General features: G+C 52.2%; 1 protein-coding gene across 1 annotated transcript; it reads left to right on the forward strand.

The window, feature by feature from the left end:
• The first annotated feature begins 4,301 nt into the window (after positions 1-4,301).
• LOC123344888 (E3 ubiquitin-protein ligase TRIM7-like) lies at positions 4,302-21,898 on the forward strand. The gene is made up of 7 exons (XM_044981382.1): positions 4,302-4,643; positions 8,666-8,761; positions 10,615-10,845; positions 13,153-13,175; positions 17,263-17,378; positions 18,999-19,031; positions 21,065-21,898. The coding sequence occupies exons 1-7, from the start codon at positions 4,506-4,508 to the stop codon at positions 21,634-21,636; spliced, it is 1,209 nt and encodes a 402-aa protein (XP_044837317.1). The 5' UTR covers positions 4,302-4,505; the 3' UTR covers positions 21,637-21,898.
• Positions 21,899-22,184: the final 286 nt, after the last annotated feature.

Consider the following 22,184-nt stretch of genomic DNA (forward strand, 5'->3'; position numbering starts at 1 on the left):
AGGGGAAGACAGCGGGGAATCAGCTTGGGTATAAAAAAAGGGAAACTGCTTGTATCTGTGTGCTTGATTTGAGATGTGTCTGTCTCCTGGCATCGCTTTGAGATCTCAAATAAACTTTGTCTGCTTCTCCACCTTGGTGTGTTCATTGGCGCGAAGCACACCGGGCAACGACCCCCCCACTGTTGCTGTCCTCGAGCACTCTGTGCCGGCAACAGGGGCAAGGAGAAAGCCGTAGCAAACACAAACACTCAGCGACCAGTGGACTAAAACAAAGAAGCTTAAAGCTCAGGCCCAATATACCCCTCCCTTGGCAGCAAGAACAAAACAGATCCAATCCCCTCTATGGCCTCCTGCTAATCCCACGTCATCTCTGGGCAGGGCACATGGTAGCGAGCGGTGGGTCCAGGACGTTCTCCCCTCGGCCGAACGCTGCCCTTTGGGGAGAAACGCTGGATCTCGGCTGCGGGATGGTGACAAGCGGCTGGGACCGGAGCTGCGGAGGGACCAAAGGACCCTGGGTGGCAGGTAAATTGTTGGGGTCACAGGAGCCTTCCCAGCTCTCGATCCGGAGACTGAGGCAAAAGCCCGACCGGACACGGCTGCCCCCGGACGGGCAGCGCCGTGACGACAGGGCACAGGTCCTTATAAGGCGCGAGTGGCGGGAAAGCGCTGAGGGGACGGCAGTTACAAACCAGTTCCAACTGGTTTGAACCAGCCCTTTGCGCCACAGCTCGGGCGCCTTCATTTTCCCGCCTCTGGGGGAAAAATGGACATTTGACTCCATTTCAAAAAGTCCCAAAGTCCATATTGATGAGGGGGGAAACCATATGAAAAAACCTGATCCTAAACATTGAAAATCTTTTATTATATAAAATCACCAACATGCTGGGCTCGCCAGGCCGGCCTCCTTTTACCGAGCATGGTGGGCTCCCTTCCGCTGAGGGAGCCCTTGTTTGCGAGGGTGGGTTTTACCTCAGGGACTCCCCATACTGCAGAGGGGAGGCTGGTGCAGGGAGGCTGAGCTCGCCAGGCCCATGTTCTCTATGGGGTATCCCGGAGCGAGCGGCCGGCTAGGGGCAGTGGGGCACGAAACGGGGGGGTTGGACCCAGGAGTGAGGGGCCGGCTGGGGACAACAGGGCCCGGGCTGCGTAGGGTGACGATATGTCCTGTTTTGGCCAGGACAGGGCCCTTTTCCAGCTCTGTCCCGGCCGTCCCTCCTTCTTCACCAAACGGGGCGTTTGTCCCGGCGGCCAGGCAGAGCAGAGCGAGGCGGCTGGTGCCTGGAGTCAGCTGAAGGCAGCGATGCCCCTGCCCGCCAGCAGGAAAGGGGGGAAATTTGCTGCTGGCGGGAGGTGCTGGGTTCAGAGCTGAACCCCTGGGGGGCGCTGAGCTCAGGGTGGGGGCGGGATCAGCCTCAGCCGGGGGAGGTGTGGAGCTGGCGGGGGACCAGCCCCTGAGCTCAGGATAGGGGCTCGGGTCAGCCCCAGCTGCAGGCGGCCTGGGGAGGGCGGTTCGGGCGAGCCCTGCAAGCGGGGTGGGGGGCTGCTCCGATGAGCCCCCAGCCGTCCTGTTTTTACCCCACTGTCTGTCGCCTCTTCTCTTCCAGCCCCCTGGTGGTGGCTTGTGTAACTGCCCCTGACCAGCCAGGCCTTTGGGAGCAGCTCCTGCTGCCCTCCTGCCCTGAGGGGCCGCAATTAATGCGGGTTAAAAAATGTAACACGTTAATTGTGCTGTGCGTTAATTGCAGGCGTTAATGGCAGTTAATTGACAGCCCCAATAGCAATTAGATACAGGTTCCTGTCAGCTAATTTCTAAGTAATAATCTGCAAAAAACCTCAATTGTTTTCAGGTGCCGAAGGAGCTCCTGAATCACAGTTAAAGTTGCTGAAATGGCCCCCTGGGCTCTTATCATGGCCCGCTTCAGGCCTGGCTGGAGGGGGGCCTCGGGGGGAGAGGAGGAGCCGGGCGCGGGGCCCCGTGGTGAGGGAGGGTAAGGCCCATCTCAGCCCCGCACTGGGAAGACGCTTCCTCTGCCAACCCGTGTCTGCCCCAGGCTACTGCGCTTGTGTTAAAAAATGGTTTGCCGTGAGGGACCCGACGCAGAGTATTTTAAGAAGGTTGAGTTGTTGAACCCACTTTACCTCCCTCATTCAGGTAAAGCTTTGACACCCCTTTGTGCTGGCGGCACAGGGTGTGGGGTGTGTGAAAGGGGAGGCCACATGGCCCTATCACAGGAGTGGAGGCCTGAAGCAGTTGGCACCTGTGGGGCTGGTTACAGTATTCAGTGACTCCCCTTAATCCCGCTCCCACCCACACCCCCTTTCGAGTTCCTGGAGACTTGTGGGACCCTCCCCCATGGAGTAAGACACAATCTCACATGAACCTTTCAGAAATGTAGAACAGTGGTCACCAAAAACACTGCGTGGGGTTGCAATGTATGTCACAACATGATGTCTAATGGCCAATCAGAACACAGGACTTCCTAATGCTGTTTTGTAATTTCCCATAAACTATAGAGTCATCCGAGAATAGGGCTGGGCTGGACTTCAGCCTTCAGATTAGCAGTGATATGGTGAGATGAAATTATTATGCCCATGAACTCTCACCATGCAATACAATGATTACTTATCATATTAGCTCTATCCTTAAATTAAAACCTCCCAACACAAAGTGCAAACTTGAATGGCTTGTGTTGTTTTAACAGTTGGAAGAGCAGCTCACGGACCTCTCTCCTTAACTTAAGAATTGAAGCTTGTGGCAGCCTGCATGAAAAAGTCCTCAGGGCAGACAGAACATTGCAAAGCACAACCTATGGGATCCCCCTAGAAAGGACAAAGCCACTCGAGTGTAGCGCTATGAGTTACAATTCACCATAGTCAGTATATCAAAGACGTCTGACAGATGTCAAAGAGTCAGCGTGATTGACTTGATCTTCACCCACGATCTGGAGAAGGTCTGTTACCAATGTAGTCTGTGCGCTAACCGCTGGCTAACAACCGGACTGACGGGAGTCAAGGAAATCTGGGGTCCCCGCAACAAGCACTAGAGTCGCCTTGACAGAATATTCTGGAGGAACTTTCCCTGAAAAAGGAGCTAACAGACAGGGCAATAACTGAGAAGATTTTTACTGTCAGAAAATGATGTCTGTAGTAAGGGCCAATCGGTCGCTTTCTTGCCCTAAATTTCTTCTGATAATAGTCCCAATGTCTCCCAGCTGGATTTTATCAGAGTCCAGCTCACGGGTTATAACCCAAAGAGCAGTAGGAACTTCCACTCCCTTGGCCAGTGACAGTGGCTCATACTCAAGCAGAGATGACAGCGTTGGTCCCCCACAGACAAATCCACCGCTCTGCGATCTGATAATTTGATCTGAATCTGCAGGTTATTTTCTGAGAAATGGGGTTAAAACCCCTCACAGTGAAAACTACTTGATTGCATATGTCACTGGAAGCAACACAGATCCACCAGGCCTTTTTGTCACTTGGAACAGCTCTGCCGATCAGGACTTTGCAGAAGTTAGATGGAGGCTAAGAAGCCCAGCGGTGCCTCATGCAAAGCCCTTGGCACAAGATATCAACATGTTTTCATGCTGCAGTTGGTGAGAATGAGGCAGTGACTCCGGCCCCCATTGTTCCAGCCCCGTTTTCCCTCTTCCTGAGTCGCAGACCATGTGTCTATCCCCTGCTGACCTCTGGGAACCTGCCTAGGAAGACGATATTGAGAGATTATTGTATCAACCACAGAGGGCAAACACTGAGCAGAAAAACAGATGGTCACTGCCCCAGTCACTGGGTTGAGGGGGAGGGGCAGGACTCTAGGATCCCCCTTCCAAAGGCTGGATACCACTGGCAGCCCACAGCACTTTGTAAATGTTCCCAGCACCACCTGCTGCAGAGAGCTGTGCCCTGAGCTAGGCTGCAGGTCCCTCTGCAGTCCCACAACAAGCGATGGCGGGAGAAATGCTGTATGGAGCTGGGTGTGGCAGGGGCTGTTTTTCAATCAGCTGTTCTGCAGAGGGGCCAGGCTGCACCATTGCAGGGACCAACAGCGTCAGGTGCTGCCACTCCACAGTCTGTCCTGGCGCTTCCTCCAGGGGCTAACTCAGACCAGAAGCAGTTTCCAGCCTCCCAAGAGTAACATGAGGCAATGTACACGTAGGAAAGGCCCGTTTGGTGTGCAAAGTTCAGAATCCGCCCATTTCTGAGAATAAAAGGAAACTAAATTCCTCTCTTCTCTGCAGAAGCAGACAGGTCTGCTGCGCATCCAGCACAACTGCTCCTCGCTGAACTGACTTGTTCGGTGTGTCGAGATTATTTTAAAGATCCAGTGTCTCTAGCTTGTGGGCACCATTTCTGCCTAGCCTGCATCACTCAGTGCTGGGAGGAAGTGCAGACTTCCACTGTCCTGAGTGCAGAGAAACCTTCTCCTGGAGAAACTTCAAACCAAACAGACAGCTGAGGAATATTGTAGAAGCTTCCAGACCACTTACACTGGAGTTGGGACAATGTGTGAAAAACACAACGAGGATTTTAAAGTCTTCTGCCAGGAGGATCAAACACCCATTTGTGTGGTTTGCCACCTGTCCCGAGATCACAGAGAACACACGGTGGTTCCCATAGAGGAGGCTGCTGAGGATTACAAGGTAAGAAATCACGGGACGGTGTAAGGGCTGGAATGGCCAGGAACAACATTTTAATTAAAAAATTATGGTAAAAAACCAGCGGATACCGTTAGACACCCTTATGAACAAGACTTGAGCAATGAGACTTATAACACACTGTTATTAACCTGTTCTTGCTAAAAAACATTTTTAACACCGATAAGATCCCAGAAAAGTCAGCTCTGAATTGCCCAGGGGCTGAAATTTATGACACACATTCTGCTAGGAATGAAAAAACATCTTGTGTGCATGTGTTGTGCACTTGTCCGGTATCAGCGCAGCCACAGGAAGTGCTGGATCTTCCTGAAAAAAGGCACATGAAGAGGGAGAGGAAAAGTCTCCTAGGTGAAATGTCGAATACAAACAAGTGTAGTTGGCTTCAATATTGTTACCTCTTAAAAAATACCAATAACATCTGGAAGATCCAAACTCGCAGAGATTTCAGGGACCCAGCAGTACTGACACACAAACCCTTGCAGGGGACAGTGAAGGTCATACACATCACTAATCATTGTGACTGATTCTGTTTTTCATACATTATTTTTTATTTCTTGTGTATTTTTTAGAAGAGTCGCTCTCATACGTGCAGCTGAGACATTAGAGTCTGTTGTTTTTCATTGGTAATTTTTAGATAGGCCTAAATGTTTCTGCTCCACAACTCTTGACAGTACAGATGGCATTGTATGACCATGAGATCTCAAGGGATATTTTCTCATATTCCTGTAGGGCACACATGGGTCAGGTGTTTCATCTTGTCCCAAATAATGAACCATCACTTTGTCCATATTTACATAAAGAACTTCATAGCCGTATCTGTGACACAAAACCTCATCTGTATCGATCAGACTCTGGAAATCTCTCTGCCTTACCAGAGGCTCCCCCCCTTGGGAAAAGACGTCTTCCTCTGTGGATCCATTTGTATGGATCACACTCCAGTCATCTTTTTTGTCCTTTTGCCCTTCATAACTGTATGCGAGCAGCTGGCCATTTTTTGGCTTAGAAGCTGGAAGACTCAATATTTTCTCTTTTATACGATTTCTTAAAATGTCCACTGCTGCTTGCAGGGAAAATAGTCCCAATTTATACATATAAATTAAACTACAAATACTGGAGGAAAAAAAGACTAAACAATCTATTTTATTGTATTTGTGCACCTGTGAATTTTAGGTTTTGTTAGAACTTCGGCAAAGCTTTGCGCAAATCAGATTAGAGTTGCGGGTGAGACACACCACCGGCTGGACAATTGTCGAGATGCAACCAATGAGAGAGTAGGGTGATTAAAGTAGAATAATGTATTGAATTTAAACAACACACATTCCCAGCTCAGTGATTGACAACAAGGATAGGGACCTAGGAGGTTAGTGGCCTATTCTGAGCCTAGCTATGTGCCATGCAACTGTACACACCCGGGATTCCACACCCTCTAAGCAGCTCTGTGCATCCTTGACACTGACTGAGAGCTGTGGGCCGGGGGGAAGGTCAAGGTTCCAAACCGCAGAGGAGCAGAGGTGAGAACGGGGTGAAAACAGGTGTCCCCACAGGTACATGCGTTCTGAAGCAGTAAGCAAGCGAGTATTTGCCCCCATGGAATAGCTACGCTGTCCCTGGCCCCATTTCTGTGCTAACATCTGAGCTGGTCTGGGCGTGAGCACTGGCAGTGCTCCGTGGGGGAAGAGTGAGATCAGAGGAAGGAAATGGACTTGCAGGGGCAGAGCGACAAGGTGGGGGAGGGAATATCTTTGATTGGACCAACTTCTGTTGGTGAGACAAGCTTTTGAGGGTACACAGAGGTACACAGAGAGAGGCAGCAAATCAGCTGCAAAGCAAAAGGGAGCAAGAGAGACTCAGACTGTTTAACCAGAACCAGGCAGCAGGAGATAAACGACTCATTGTCATCCTCTGGGCCCCTTGGGAACAGAGGGTTTATTAATAATTAACCCGTCATTGCACAGAGCAGGCAGTGAAAGGCTGGTTTGGCCGGTGGTTTCAGCAGGACTGTGCTGCTCTCACCTGTGTAACACGCAGCGTTTTTGTCCCGTTTCACTGTGGTACCAAGTGTTCTGGGTGGTTCAGTAATAAAGCGAATTATCCCCCGAAAACCTGGGTTAACGGTCGGTTCAGACGAATTTCTCATTAGCCCTGTATCGGTCTCACCTGTATGTGCTGCATGTAAAACTTCGGTCCCCCGAGCCACTTTCAGAACCGACTGTTCAGGCTCCTCCTTGGTTTGAAAATGGCTCTGGGCTGGAATGGGTTAACAAAAGCATGCTGCTAATCAGTTCTTAATCCTAAACTACTGTCCTCAAGGGAATGAGCTATTTGTATAAATTCTGTCCCTTTGCCACTTCGGAACTGTGTATTCCTGGTTCCTGTTAGCGTTCAAAACTGGCTCTGGGCTGGAAGAGGTTGATGACAGTCAGCTGTTAATATGTTCTCAGTGGTACAATATTGTCCACAAGGCAATGTGCTCTGGTTACACATCTCATCCAGGTCCTTCTTGGTGTTTAAAAACTGGCTCTGGGCTGGAACGGGTAAATGGCAGCGTGCTAGGAATCAGTTCTCAGTGGTAAAATATCGTCCCCAAGGTCTTTTGGGGTTTATTTATTTATTTATTGGTGTTTAAAATATGGTTTTGAGCCACAATGAGTCAGTGACAATGTTACTCCTGGGGGAATTCTGCACCAAAACATTTAAAATTCTGCAAATTTTATTTGTCAAAATAACACTAAACAATCACACCAGTTTCAATTATTTTTGTAATTTATTTCAAAATACCTGTCAGCAAGTCTGTCTGTAACAATACAGACACACACACAATTTCCCCCAGGGGTAGAGAGTTAAAGAAACCCGGAAAACAGCCCAGTTCCTGCTTCTCTGCCTCCTCCCTGCCAGAGCCCAGCCGGGGGGCCAGACACTCACAAACCCCACTTCCCCAGAGCCCAGCTGCGAGGTTCCCCCCAGCGCAGCGCAGACACTCACAGCCCGTCTCCCCCAGAGCCCAGGGACCCAGAAGGAGAAACAGCCTCATGCTGGGTCCCGGAGTTTCCTGCTCGCTGCTGCCCCCTTCCTGCCCTCGGGGTGGGCTGGCAACCGCAGCAGCTGCTGGGAACACTCCTGTTCCCTCCCCCTGGGATTGTCTCTATTTGAGATCTGGGCTCTGCCAAGTCCAGAAGCCCCTAGTGGTGGCCAACGTCTCGGCAGCCCATTTCTGGGGGGGGGAATTTTCGGTGCCCAACATTAATTTCTGCAAAATCCTGCACTGCGCAGCGGCACTGAATTCCCCCAGAAGCACAATGTGTTATGAGTCTGTTCTCATCACGAAAATATTGTTCCTAACTGTCTGTAAAAGCACCTGCTGGTTTTTGCAACAATTTTATTGACTAAGATGTTGGTCTGGGCCTTTCTGGCTCGTTCCAGCTTTTACACCATCCCTATATTTCTAGACACGCACCCTGCAGTGCTGCCTCCCGCTAGGCATCCAGACGCCGATTTCCCACCTAAGCCCTAGAGCGATTCACAGTCTGGAGGAAGACAGGCGTTTGGCTGCCTAGGTAGAGGGTGGGGCCCAACCTGGTAGGTGGCCTCTGAACACACCTGCCAGACCAGACCCCACAAGCTGGTACACACAGAGGCAGCCTCCCTCCTGACTCTTAGCCCAGGGGTTAGGGTGCCCACCTGGGAAGTAGGAAGCACTGAGTCAAGTCCCAACTCCACCTGATGAGGAGAAGAGATTGGTACAGGGATCTGCCATCTCTCCGGGAGTGCCCTACCCATGGGTAGTGTGGTGTGGGGCTCCTTCCCTCTCCCCTGGAGAAGCTGTTCCTGTGGGGATAAAGAGTCATCTGGGCCAGAGAGAGAGACCACAAGCGTGAGACTGGCTGTATAGTCATGGGGTTAGAGCACTCACCCATTTTATTATGTATTTGATATTCTTGCAAATGTAAATAAATGGGGGGAAAATCCTCCAAAAACAACCAAAACTAAACCAGTTTTTCTTTTGTCAGGACCAAATTCGGAGCCATTTGGAGATTTTGAAGGAAGAGAGAGACGAGATTCTGTCGTATAAATCGAGTGGGGAAAATAAAAGCCAGGAACTGCTGGTAGGTGCCGTTCTTACTCAGAGGCAAATGTGCACAGGGACATTATCAATCCACATCCGAAGAAGTGAGCTGCAGCTCACGAAAGCTCATGCTAAAATAAATTTGTTAGTCTTTAAGGTGTCACAAGTACTCCTGTTCTTTTTGCTTAGTCTGAGTGTCATCAGAGGAACAGTGAGTAACACGTTCTCACCCATGAAAGATGATCACTTCTTTCTTCTCATTGTAAAGAAAAACTGTTCTGGTTTAATTGAGAGTCAGCAGGAAAATGCAGCATTAAAGAAAGAGCTTTAATCATCCAAATCCTTGCACTGCTAATTCGAGTGTAATTTGTTTACTTAACAGTAGTTTCTCCTTTAGTCTTTCAACTAAAGCTGGTTGAAAAGTTTCAACCAAAAAAGCTTCCAGCAGATAAAAGGGGTTTAGTAGAAAACAACTTTTTTCATGGGAAAAAGTCACTTGCAACAAAATTTTAATTTTTTGACAGAAAATTTCAAAGTAAAACAAACATTTTTGTGTCATTTCAAACTGAAATTTCATTTGGCTTTTAAAAAGCTGAACATTTTTAAAACTTTCATGTTTGTTTTTTATCTCTCTCTTTCTCTTTTTAGCCCTTTTTTCTCCTGAGTGCACTAAAAAGAATAATTTCCAGTTTTTTTTCCCCCTTAGTTTTCCCTTTTTCTTTTTGCCACTTTTTCAAAACTGGGAGCTCTTTTGAAGAGATACAGAGAGGACGTACTAAAAGGAAAAATGGGGGGAAATTAACATTATTTTTTCCATTTGGGAAAAGGGAGAAAGAAAAATGTGACATTTTTCAAAAGTTATTTCGACATATTTTCAAACAAATCAAAAGAAGTTCCATTTTCAAAACTGAGACATGGAAACAACTTTGAGATTTCAATTATTTTTGCAAATTGCCCCCACCCCCCAGTTTTTTGGCCAGCTGCACTTTGAACAGAGAGAACCGCAGCTGGCCAATCAGTGCAGCTGCTCTGGGAATCTGCTGCCCCAGAGGAGGAGGTTCACTTAGTGCCTAAGACAAAGCACAAGGACGTCATTGGAAAGACTCCGGGTCAGTTCAGTGAGCTTTGGAACAGGTCCTGATTGGTATCGCTGCTAGAAGATTGGTATTGCCATGGAGAAGATCTGGGTCCAGATCTGGTCTGATTTCCTTGCTCCTCGGGTATCCAGGGCCAGAGAGTGCTCCAGAAACAGCATGAATTGGTGGGCTTCTGTCCAGTTCACATGCACTCAGTCCTAAGCAACCTGCAAACTCAGATTTGCATGTGTAAAAAGGGGTCTTCCCGGCAACCCAATTTGTGCTCAAGGTCCCTGTGTGGCTTAAAATCCAAGATTTATGGTGGGCCAAATGTTATGTATCCAAAACTGTTTTCAGAACTCATGAGAGCAAATGATGGAGCTCAAATTTTAGTACTTTTTTTTTAAAATGCCCTTTATGTTTCTATGTATTTTGTGGACAGCTTGTGTCAAGTCTAGTGCTTCTTAGTTTGGGTTCTGCTGTTTCCTCTACTGAAATAATCCTTGCCAGTCAGTTCTGAATCCCACACCTGCTGTGCTTCCTGTTATTGGAAGGATCTGGTTTTTTAGAAGCCACTGATCACAGATTATCCGAATCATGCAAGAAAAATTCATATTCTAAACACCAGTTAGGACTCTTGAAATCTATTGGAAAATCTTCTGTCTACTGAGCATAGAGTGTGTTCTCCATAAAATGTCAGGAGTTAAATTCTGTGGGGCTGCAATGACATGCTGCCACGTGCATAAAATGTCCCATGGCTCACTCCGTAGTCTTGTCCTTGACCTGTGATTTTCCTGTTCGTATCTTGTCATTTCAGAAACAACTAGAAACTGAGAAGCAGAAGATTGTGGCTGAATTTCAGCAACTGCGCCAGTTTCTGGAGGGACAAGAGCGACTCCGCCTGGCCCAGCTGGAAGAGCTGAATAAGGAAATTGAAAAGACGGGGGCTGAGTATGTTGCCAAACTATCTGAGGAACTCTCCTCTTTCAGTTCCCTGATCAGTGAGATGGAGCAGAAGTGCCAGCAGCCAGCGAGTGAATTCCTGCAGGTGAGACGGTGTTAGAAACACCCCAGAACCTTTCACAGGGCAAGAAAGTCTCCTAAACCTTCACTTTTGGTGTGTAGGAGTGGAAGGTCAGAACATACAGTATTGCTAAAATATACATTATTGTTCCTTAAGGGCTTGATAAAATGCCCAGTAAAGTCAATGGAAATGTACTTCTTGAGTACAATGAGCATTGGATCGAGCCCTAAATGAAAATAAATTCTTCTTTTGAATTCTACTGGGAGAAAACTCCTCCAAAAATCACAGACTCCAAACTCTCTTCTCCCTGTCTCATAATGTAGGAACAAAGGGAAATTCAATAAAATTAGAAGGTGAAGAAATCAAAACTGATGCAAAGAACGCTTTTTCACAAATCATGTAATTAGACCGGATCTCATTGAGACGAAGCATTTAGCAAAACTCAAAAAGTGATCAGATATTTATATGGTGTGATGGCGCAAGGCCAGATGGCTACAGTAAAGTACTGAGAAAGAGGTATGTTAGCCCCAGGCTAAACAAATCCCTAGCACCGTGTAACCAAATGGCAGTTGCTCCAGGTTAATCAAGGCACCTGGGGCCAATTAAGATCTTTCTAGAAGGCAGTGGAGAGAGCTGCACTGATTAGAACACCTGCAGCCAATCAAGGCTGGCTAATCAGGGCACCTGGTTTAAAAAGGGAGCTCACTCCAGTCAGGGGAGGAGGAGCCAGAGGAGAGAAGTGCGTGTGAGGAGCTGGGAGCAAGAGGCACAAGGAGCTGAGACTGAGAGGATGTGCTACTGGAGGATTGAGGAATTATCATACAATCAAGCGTTATCAGACACCAGGAGGAAGGTCCTGTGGTGAGGATAAAGAAGGTGTTTGGAGGAGGCCATGGGGAAGCACCCAGGGAGGTGTAGCTGTCATGCAGCTGTTACAGGAGGCACTATAGACAGCTGCAGTCCACAGGGCCCTGGGCTGGAACCCGGAGTAGAGGGCGGGCCTGGGTCCCCCCCCCCCCCCCAAACCTCCCAACTCCTGATCAGACACAGGAGGAGTTGACCCAGACTGTGGGTTCCACCAGAGGGGAAGATCACTGAGGTGAGCAAATCCACCAATAAGCACAGGACCCACCAAGGTAGAAGAGGAACTTTGTCACAATGGATAACAAGAATACGCAGAGTGATCTTAAACCTCATGCTTCATTGCTTCAGCCAGTCGCTAACTGTTAGAGAGAAGGATGAGAATGTGGGGGTCAGATTATCTTACACCTTCCCCTGAAGCATCTGGCACTGTCCACCTTTGGAGACAGAATAGTGATTAGATGGACGTCCGGCCTGAGCCAGTCTGGCATTTCCTGTGTTCCAAAATATTAAAGATGGAACCAGTCTTTAATTATGGAAATAGCTAAGATTGAAGCTACGATTCCATTTAAAGCCTGATTTTGCCACTTTTCCTAGATACCACAAAAAGGGAAAATATTGGCTTTAAAATCGATACATGGGGTCTGAGGCTGTGGTGATTTTCTCAGCCAGAACTGAAGTTAGTTAGGGAAGCTGTTCGTTACTTATGGTAGCCTGGACGTGTAAATAGTTGTTAGAATTCCAAAAGCCTTCTGATGATTTTATTTTTCAAAAAATGCCTCTAACTAGCAAAGAAAAGAAAAAAAGGCAAGAAATAGAATGTAGCAGCCTGGACGTCTCTACCTGATATCTAGGATCAAATTCTCTGTTGCGACCAGTATCTGCTGTGGGCAGCATTCTTCACTCCTCAGGTGTCCTGAATGGAACCTGGGGTGTAGGACAGTGATTGGCCCTGTGTTACTCTGTACCCCACACCCACTGCTCTCACCCAGCCCCACCTTCCTGTGGATGTCAAGAAGCCCACAGGACGGGCCTTCAGAGTGTTTGTGGGCGAGTGGAGAGAGAGTTTACAGCAGGGGGGCAGCACAGCCTGGGGACATCCCTCCCTCTGGCCCCACTGGAGTCTGCAGGAGGGGATCTTCCCCACACGTGTGAGTGTTAGGCAGATCCTTGTTCAACACATCGCAAGAATGAGCCTTTGATTCCATGTGCCGGGTGGTTATGCAAATGTCACTACACAGAGAGCCCATGTGCCTCCTAGTACAAACTTCCTGGGCCCAGCTCCTGCAGTCAGAGCACTTCTCTGAAAGAGCAAAGGCAACACATTGAATGTTTTTCTTTGCATTAATAAATAACCAATAATTTTTCTTTGAACCTCAAACTGTGAAGACCAAGTGAGTCCCCTCCAGAGCAGGAGGGATCCTTAGTGTGAGAGCTGGGACTGAATTTCCTTTTCTCTCTCCCCTCTAGGACATCAAAGGTACCTTGAGCAGGTAGGTGGCTCCTTCTCACTCTCCCTTTCACTTCCCAGGGCAGGGAAGGGATTTTGGACATGAGACCTGGCTCCCCACGGCCCAGCAGTGCAGAGAGTGGGGCTGGTTCCCAATGTCCCTCTGCTAAATGTAATCTCGGGGCTGTTGTCATTGTGACCAGACTCCAGAATAGAGCAGCCTGAGAAAAGAGTGATTGACCCACAGACAGGGGTGTTATTTGTAGTGTGGCTGGTGGAATGGAGACCTCAGGAGATCGGGGATGGAGAATGGGTCTCTCATTTCTAGGTCATAGACTCCAAACCCCACCCAGGTCGGTAGGGATGGAAAGTCAGGGCCATCCAATGACTGTTCAATGAGCTGTTTGTTAATTGTTTCTAATTGTGCAGTGAGCTCTAGCCGTGTGCTGGGCGTGGCAGGAGATACGATGGCAGAGACGTTCCCTGCTCTGAGGAGTTTATAACGTGCTGTTATCAGTAGCGCTATGGCAGTGCCTGGAGGCTCAAGGCAAAACCAGGGCCCAACATGCCGGGTGCTGCACAGACACAGACAGAGACAGTCCCTGCCCCAGGGAGGTTCCAGTCTAAACAGACACAAGAGACACAGGGCGGAGGGAGGAAGGATTAAAATCAATTGAAGGGAACATTCAATGGAGACAAAGTGCTGCACGTTGGGAGGAAAAATCAAACCTACAACTAGGAACTGGGGAATCGCTGGGGAGGCAGCAGGACAGCGGGAAAAGCTCTGGGGGTTGCAGTGGGTCACACAGTGAAGGAGGCGGCAGGGTGATGCTCTTGTGAAAAAGGCAGATGTCACTGTGGGATGCTGTCCCAGGTGCTGTATTCACCGCAGGTGCTGCCCCCTCCTGGCTGCTCTGGGGATTAGCTCTTCCAGGGCCAACCCCTCCCCTGGCGTCTCCCCCCCCTTGTCTCTCTCACTCTGCAGCCTCGTCTCTCCCCCCAGGAGCTGCAGCTTCCTTTGCGCGACTCAGCCCCCAGGCAGGTCACTGAATGGTTCCCCTGCTGGGGGGCAGCGTCTCGCTGGCCCCACTGCCCAGGCAATGCCGCTCCAGCTGTGGCTGGGGGTGGAACTCGAGCCGCCCACTGCTCCAGGCTCCAGCCCAGGGACCCTGCCACATGCAGGCACCGTCTGCTCCCTCCCTGGGCTGCTCCCCACTTCCCTCCCACAGGCCTTCGTCTCCCCCCTGCTCTCTGACGGGGGTTAGACCAGGTGACCCTGGCAGCCCCCTCTGGCCCTGTGAGTCTAACACTCCCTCCCCCAGGCCCGGCTCCCAGCAGCCTGTTCTCTGCCTGGGTCCCTCCTGCCCTGTCGAGTGCACAGGGGGGCTGCAGACTCCTCCCTGCAGCCATTTCTGCTGCCACCTTCCTGGCTTTGCACTAGCCCAGCCCCCACCTGCTCAGCTGAGCTCCATCGTCCAACCAGGGGTCACTGCTCTGGCCTGAACCCCCCGTGTGTGGCCTGTCTCCCCAATCTCCTCGTTCTCTGCTTCCGTCACCCTTTCCGGGGGCTGATGTGGGGTGAGCACCCAGCACAGGTGTGTTAACAGGAGTGTCAGGGTCAGACACAGGAGGACGTTGTTCCCCCCTTCTTGCCACGGGGAGGCCTCAGCTGGAATCCTGTGTCCAGTTCTGGGCACCGCACTGTGAGAAGGACGTGGAGAAATTGGAGAGAGTTGAGAGCAGAGCAACAGAAGTGACCCGAGGTTTAGACTGGACGAGCTGTGAGGAAGGTTGCAATAAATGGGTGTGTTCAGGCTAGAGAAGAGGAGACTGAGGCAGGGCCTGATAACAGTCTCCAGATCTGCCTGAGGCTGTTCTGCAGAGAGCGGTGACCAGTTGTTCTTCACGTCCCCTGAGGGCAGAACAAGGAGGAATCGGTTTAATTTGCCACAAGGGAGATTTACATCAGTGCGACGGGGTCCCGGGGTGCAGCCTGGCCTGTGGCACTGCTGAGCCCTCCAGATCCCCAGCCTGGGCTGCCTCTCGCCCCGTGATGCTGATGTCGAGCTACAGGCCTGACAGGCCCTGCGCTGACACAGACACCTGCGGGCAGGGACCCGCCCGGCCGTGTTACATGGCTCATCCCCCAGCCATTGACGAACCAGCAATAGAAGGCGCCAGCCAGTTCCCCCCAGCTCCAGCCCTGCCCCCCAGAACTGCACCGACTCCCACTGCTCCCGGCTACCTGGGCAGTGCAGGTTCATTCAGTCGTTTGCCGTCCCCCAGTGCAGGGGGGACACGCACTGGCCTTTGTAAGCTGAGAACCCCGGAGCTAGTGGACTGACCATCGTATGTATCCAAAGAGCTAAATAAGAACATAATTATCTTTGAAATGGGATAGTGGGTCTCACGCCAGGTCCTGGTACGATGGGCATCTACATCACCACAAGGATTGTCACTAATTATCTCCCTTCAATGGGGTACAGGATATAAGCCAGGGGATCCTGCTCAGCCACACTCACAGTACAAGACCGAGGGGATGTTCAGTGCAGCTGAAAGGCAACAAGTGTAAAGCTGAGAAAAGGAAATGCCTTTTTTTTAAACACAATTATTAACCCGTGGAACTCACTGCCACAAGGTGTTACTGAGTTTCATAAATGCATAAAGTTGAAGGCCAGAAAGGACCATAAGATCATCACATTTCACCTCCTGTCTATCACCGCACAGGCACTGACTTTCTCATTCCCCCGGGGGTGTTCGATCCCCCGCTCTGCCCCGGGCACTGCCCCCACTCCATCCCTTCCCCCAAGACCCCACCCTGCCTCTTCCGGTCCTGCCCAGCCTCTTGCCACCCTTACTTCACCTCCCGCCAGCACCTCCTGCCTGTTGCTGACCAGCTGATCCCCGGTGGGCGGGAGGCACTGGGGGGTTGGGGGAAGAGCTGATCTGTGGGGCTGCTGGTGGGTGCTGAGCACCCCCTTTTTTTTCCAGAGTCGGTGCCTCTATCACAGGTCCTTAAATTTCACCCAGTTATTCCTGTGTGAATTTGACTAAATCCTAATGTGCGACTAAAGCACCTTCCAGAAAGCCGGTCAGCCTAGATTTACCGACATCAACAGACAGTAACACCTGAGGCTCCCTAGAAGTGGGGGGGCCATTGGTGCCCAAACCACGGCCCCACCCCTGCTCCGCCTCTTCCCCTGAGACCCCACCCCCTCCTCACTCCTCTCTGCCCCCTCCCCCATCACTCACCTTTCAGGCAGGTACCAAGGCAGAGAGCAGAGCTCGCCCACCTTTAAAAGTGATGGGGCCACGGCCCCCCTGTTCTGGTGCCCTGTCAGGAGATGGAGAATCCACCATTTCCCTGGGCAGTTTCTGCCAATGGTTAATGCACCCGCACTGCTAACAATGTCTGTCTGATTCCCATGGGCATTTCTCTGCCTTCAGCTTCCAGCCATTGGTCCTTGTTCTGCCTTTGTTTGCTAACCTGAGGAGCCCTTTAGTGCCAAGTCTGTTCTCCCCATGACGGTGTTTGTACCCCACACTCAAGCACCAGGGAGCTCTCAGGACAAGGCATTTTCACCAGCCCTCAAATCAGATTTGTGGGTCTTCTCTGCACCGGCTCCACTTTCTCAACATCCATTTTAAAATTTCCTCTCCTGGAATTGACACCTCCTCATCTATGATTGGGAGTGGAGCACATCCCCCCTGATCGAATTGGCCCTGTCAACACTGGTTCTCCACTTGTGAGGTAACTCCCTTCTCTTCATGTGCCAGTATATTTATGCCCCCAGCAGCTGTAACTTTCACTCCAGGCATCTGAAGAAGTGAGCTTTTTACCCACGAAAGCTTATGCTCAAATAAATCTGTTAGTCTTTAAGGTGCCACCAGACTCCTTGTCATTTTAAAATGGAGACACCAGAACTGGATGCAGTTTTCCAGTATCGGTCTCACCAGAATGAAGGGGAAGCTTGTAGGGTCCAAGCTGGTATTGGACCTGTTCCTGGGGCAACAGAGAATTGAACCTCCAGGGTCTGCTGAGCTACAGCCATTCACTAGAGTAAAATACATGTTAGTAAAACACAAACATGAACGAACTCCACAGCGAGTAACACTGGGTTGTTCTTCAGATGCGAGAGGGAGAAGTTTCAGAACCCAGTGGCCTTTTCTTCTGACCTGAAATGGAGAATCTGGGAATCTTCTCAAAGAAATGCACCTCTGGAGACCATAGTGAAGGAATTCACAGGTAATAACCAGTCACCTGGGGGATTTTCTCACCTATGTTACACTGATAACTGACAGAGCTGGGGAAATCTCTTCGGGACAATGATTGTGGATGGAGATCGTCAGCTAATCATTTGGAAGCTATGAATTCCCTACCCAGCTCTCAGTACAGCCCACACACACTGGGTTAGGGGGCTGCATTCAGACCCCCTGGGGGTTTCTTTTCTGAGCAGCTGTGAACATTAACCTGAGCTTGAGCTTCCTGCTGAATTCACTGTTTCTGGAGTATGTTTGTTTGGATTGTTTGTCTGCAAAACCTCCGGTGTCACCACAGTCCCTCTCTTGCTTCACAGCAGGGCTGGGGAACCTATTTTCTATCATGGGCCATTGACCCACAGAAAAAAATCAATCACAGGCCACTCACCCACGGGGGGGCGTGGGGCGTGGAGGCTCTGGGATTCCCCCTGCAGCAGGCCGAGCCGGCGCTCACGGCTCCAGCCCTGCAGGTTGTGGTGCTGGATCAATGTTGACAGTAGAGGCGCTGGAAGCCAGTGGGCCCCAAACTTTTTACTGGCTCCCCCCTAACCCCTGTCTGTGCCCCCTCCCCCCAGAGCTGGGCCAAGACTGGGCCGTGGCTCCGGGAGGGGGGGCGAGATGTCGACAGGGGTAAGGAGCTGAGTCTGGGACCACACCTGGGGGCGGGAGCAGAGTTCCTGGTGCAGGGCCAGCTGACGGGACCCTGCGTGTGGTGCCAGGCGCAGAGCCCTGGGCGGGGGTCCAGCAGCCAGCTGGGACCCTGGGCGTGGGGCCACAGCTGGGACCCCACACAAAACCTGGGGGGTCTTGCAGAACCTGCCACACTCCTAGTTCCCACGGCTCTGTGCAGAGACTCAGGGCTTCAGTACTCGCGGCTCCAACTCTGCGGGGGGGGGGGGGGGGGGGGGGCTGCGGGCCGGATGAAATTTAGCAACAGGCCGGATCTGGCCCATGAGCCGTAGGTTCCCCACCCCTGCTTTAGAGATTCTCCACCTTTTATCCTCCTCAGCTGGAGAGAATGAGACCCCCAGTTTTACTAAGTACTAATGGTTCAGGGGCAGATTTAAAGTTGGTTGAATGCTAATCAGTGAAAAAGTTTCTGTGAATGATGTGTTGGTTTCAGAGGGTTTCTCTACACAGCAATTAAACACCTGTGGCTGGCCCGTGTCCACTGACTCTCTGGCTCATGAGGTTCGGGCTCGGGCTGGAGCCTGGGCTCTGTGACTCTCTCCCGTCACAGGGTCCCAGAGCCCAGGCCTCTGCCCAAGCCCGAGCATCTACCCCGCAATGAAACAGCCCCATTGCCCCAGCCTTGCGAGCCCAAGTCAGCTGCCATGGGCCAGCCACAGGTGTGTAATTGCTGTAAAACATCTCTGGGTCTGTCATGTAACCTGAGGTTGTGTCCTTAGTTTTTAATGTTTGGGGTTATTTTTAGTGAGGTGTGGAATGGTTTGTACTGGTCTGAATTGCACTTAACCTCCTTCACTAGAACTTCATAAAGTTTGTTTTCTTTTCATTTTGCTTTTGTGTTAGAACATTAACAATGTGAATATATCCCTAAACACGACAACCTGACAGTTCATCTTTCACCCATTTCTTCCTCTAGACTCACTCTCGTCCAGACAGCGGTTGGACAAAGGTAAATTTCTCGTATCAAAGGGGGAGTGAAAACTTTCCTATGAATTATGGAGGCTCCTTGGCAGCACCATAGTTCAGGTTTTGTTTCAATTTTGCATTTGACAGGAGCTGAGCAACATATTCCTGGTGGCTGCCCAGATCTTTCCTAAAAATAGAAAAGTCGATTCTTTTCTCTCTTAGAATTTAGAATTAAGCCTCACTCATGATCTCGCGCTAGAACTCTCAGCTGTAGCTCATAAAAAATCCCGACATTTGAGAGGTCTAAAGATGAGGCTGAATTTTACTTAGAAATCCTGTCAGGTGCCCTGGGCGCGGCTGGGGCTCCCGCTGTCACCAGCCCTGTGCGGCTGCTCCCCTGCCAGCCTGGGAAGTGGGAGGGGGGCCCCCACTGTAGCCCCCAGGCCTAGGGAGGGTGAAGAACCCCAGGAGGAGCAGAGGTGGGGCCGTGAGGCTTTATTATGGCCTGGGGGCTGCAGGGGGCCTGAAGTGATTGGGGGGCTGATGGGCTGGGGGGGTGTATTGCTGGTGGGGTCTGAGCAGAGAGGGTGAGTGCTGGGAGGGTGAACTGAGGGCGGTGGGGTCGGGGTGCTGAACTGATGGGGGTGATGATGGGGCTGGGGGACTGAATTGAGGGGGTTGGATGGGGACAGAGCTGATGGGGGCTGGGGACAGGATTAATTGCTGGGCAGGAGATGGGCAGATGGGGGGTGAGAGCTCCTGCAGCAGGAGCCAAAATCCCCTTCTCCAGGACAGGTGGGAGAGTGGGCAGCACTGACTGTCACATGCGCAGCCCTGGGGAGGGGCCAGGGGGGTTCAAACATCAAGAGACTGAGCTAAAACCCACAACAGAATCCTTTAAAATGTCCTGATTGTTGGGCCAGTCTCATGAGATTTGATCCCTTGAAGTCGCCAATACTGCATTAGCCATTGCGTAGCCGTGGGGCCAGCAGTGTGGGGTTTGGAAAGGCCCCTATAGACCAGCACAAGCCGAGCAGCCATTCAGTGAGTGTGCGGTGTCCTCACCCACCCGCAGCTACACACAGTCATGGGGGGCCGGTGGGGTCTCTATGAAAGCAGGTTTCTAGTGCTCAGCTGGCTGATCGCTAGGCGGGAGGGGGCTCTGCAAGGAGACGGGCTGTGACGAGTTGCATCATTGGACAGGGGGACGCTGGATTCCCTGTGATCTGCTGGGAGCCTCCTGTGCTGCCAGGGTCTCTGGTCACATCTGTGGGGAGAGGTGGGGGCAGGTGGGGAAAGGTTCCAGGGCCTGACTGTCAGGCCCGTTCGTGCTGCTCTGTCAGAGCAAAGGGGCCTTAATGTGCCTGGAAACAGTCCCCAGAAAATAGCTCCGGTGCCAGGGAGCCCCCCCCCCCGTCCATGTGAAGTTGGCACAGGGGCTCCACAGCAACTCTGCCCCCAGCCGTTATTGTAGCAGTGGCTGGGGCCAGGCTGGGGGCCAGGGCCGGCCCTAGGGGGGTCCGGGGCGGAAGTGACGGATTCGTCTCTTCTGGGACCGACCGCACCAGCCAATAGCACTGGCCTGGGGGCCCCCCAAAGCGCAGGGCCCGGCGCGGTCGCCCCGATTCGCCTTCCCCAGGGGCGGCTCTGCTGGGGGCACAGACAGGAGGCATCACACTCTGGCTGCTCTCTGCTTCGCAGCCCTGAGGCCCCTGGAGCGAGGGGCCAGGCAGACTGAAGGAAGGACAAAGGTGGCTTAAACCAGCTCCCTCTGAGCCCCCTCGTCTTCCCCCCCAGCACAAGGATGGAATCACTGAGACTCAGACTCGGGGTCTGGGGCCTGGCTCAGCCGAGCTGATCCTTTCGCTCTGTCCCTGAACTGGCTCTGTCAGGGTGTGAATCCCCCCGGCCCATGGCTGAGATCTCAGCGCTGCTCCCCGTGCAGAGCTGGGTAAATCCGGGAGGGGGCAGGTTGCCTGGTTCACTCCCCAGCTGGGGCAGGTCCTGTCACTGACACGATCAGACCCTGCCCCAGGGCTGAGCTCTGCCCCTCACGCTCTGATTCTCTCTCTGCAGCGAACGTGACTCTGGATCCAGACACGGCCCATCCCGACCTTATCCTGTCTGCGGATCGGAGAAGTGTGAGCTGGGGAGTCACAGGGCAGGACCTGCCCGACAACCCTGAGAGATTTGACACTACGTGCTGTGTGCTGGGCTGCGAGGGATTCACCTCCGGCCGACACTACTGGGAGGTGGAGGTGGAGGTGGAGGGGAGGAGGGGACTCTGGGCTGTGGGGGTGGCCAGAGAGTCTGTGAGCAGGAAGGGAGGGATCAGCCTTAACCCTGAGCAGGGGGTCTGGGCTGTGCAGTGCAGGGGGGATCAGTACTGGGCTCTCACGTCCCTTGAGCAGAGCTTCCCCTTGTCCCCGAGCCGGGGACCCCGCAGGATCCGGGTGTATCTGGACTATGAACAGGGGCAGGTGGCGTTTTTCGATGCTGGTACTGGGGACCCGATGGTCACTTTCCCGCCCGCCTCTTTCGCCGGGGAGAGAATCCGCCCGTTCTTCCGGGTTGGACACGGAAAGTGTTCAAATCTCCATTCCCTGCTTTTCCGGGGCCGGGGGAGTGCTGGTGTGCGGCTCCTCTAGCCCCCACCCCCTGATCTCTATGACCCTGGAGGACTGGGCTGAAGGGGGGGGGGTGACGCTCTACCCGCAGCTCTATGGCTGTGGAGGTCTGTGTGCGGCGCTCTAGGATCGGACTCTATGCTCCTGGGAGGCCAACTCTGTGTGCAGTGGTGGGGGGTCCCACCAAGGAAGGAGGGAGCCCCCCTGTGGGAAGGACCCTGCCAAGGGCCAGAAGAGACCCCTCAACTGGGGGAGGGGCTGGCTGAAGGGGCTGGGGGGAGCAGGGGAGAGCAGGGGAGAGCAGGGGGATCCTGGCTGAAGAAGCTGTGGGGCTGGGGGAGGGGAGAGCAGGGGGGGGCCTGGCTGAAGGGGCTGGCGGAAGGGGAGAGCGGGGGGGAGGGGAGAGCGGGGGGGGCCCAGCTGAAGGGGCAGGGGGGGAGCAGTGGGGGGGGCCTGGCTGAAGGGGCTGGCGGAGGGGGAGCGCGGGGGGGAGGGGAGAGCGGGGGGGGCTGGCTGAAGGGGCTGGGGGAGGGCAGAGCGGGGGGGGCTGGCTGAAGGGGCTGGGGGAG

The sequence above is a fragment of the Mauremys mutica genome, chromosome 12 (genome assembly GCF_020497125.1).
Source record: "Mauremys mutica isolate MM-2020 ecotype Southern chromosome 12, ASM2049712v1, whole genome shotgun sequence".
In the NCBI taxonomy this organism is placed as follows: domain Eukaryota; kingdom Metazoa; phylum Chordata; order Testudines; family Geoemydidae; genus Mauremys; species Mauremys mutica.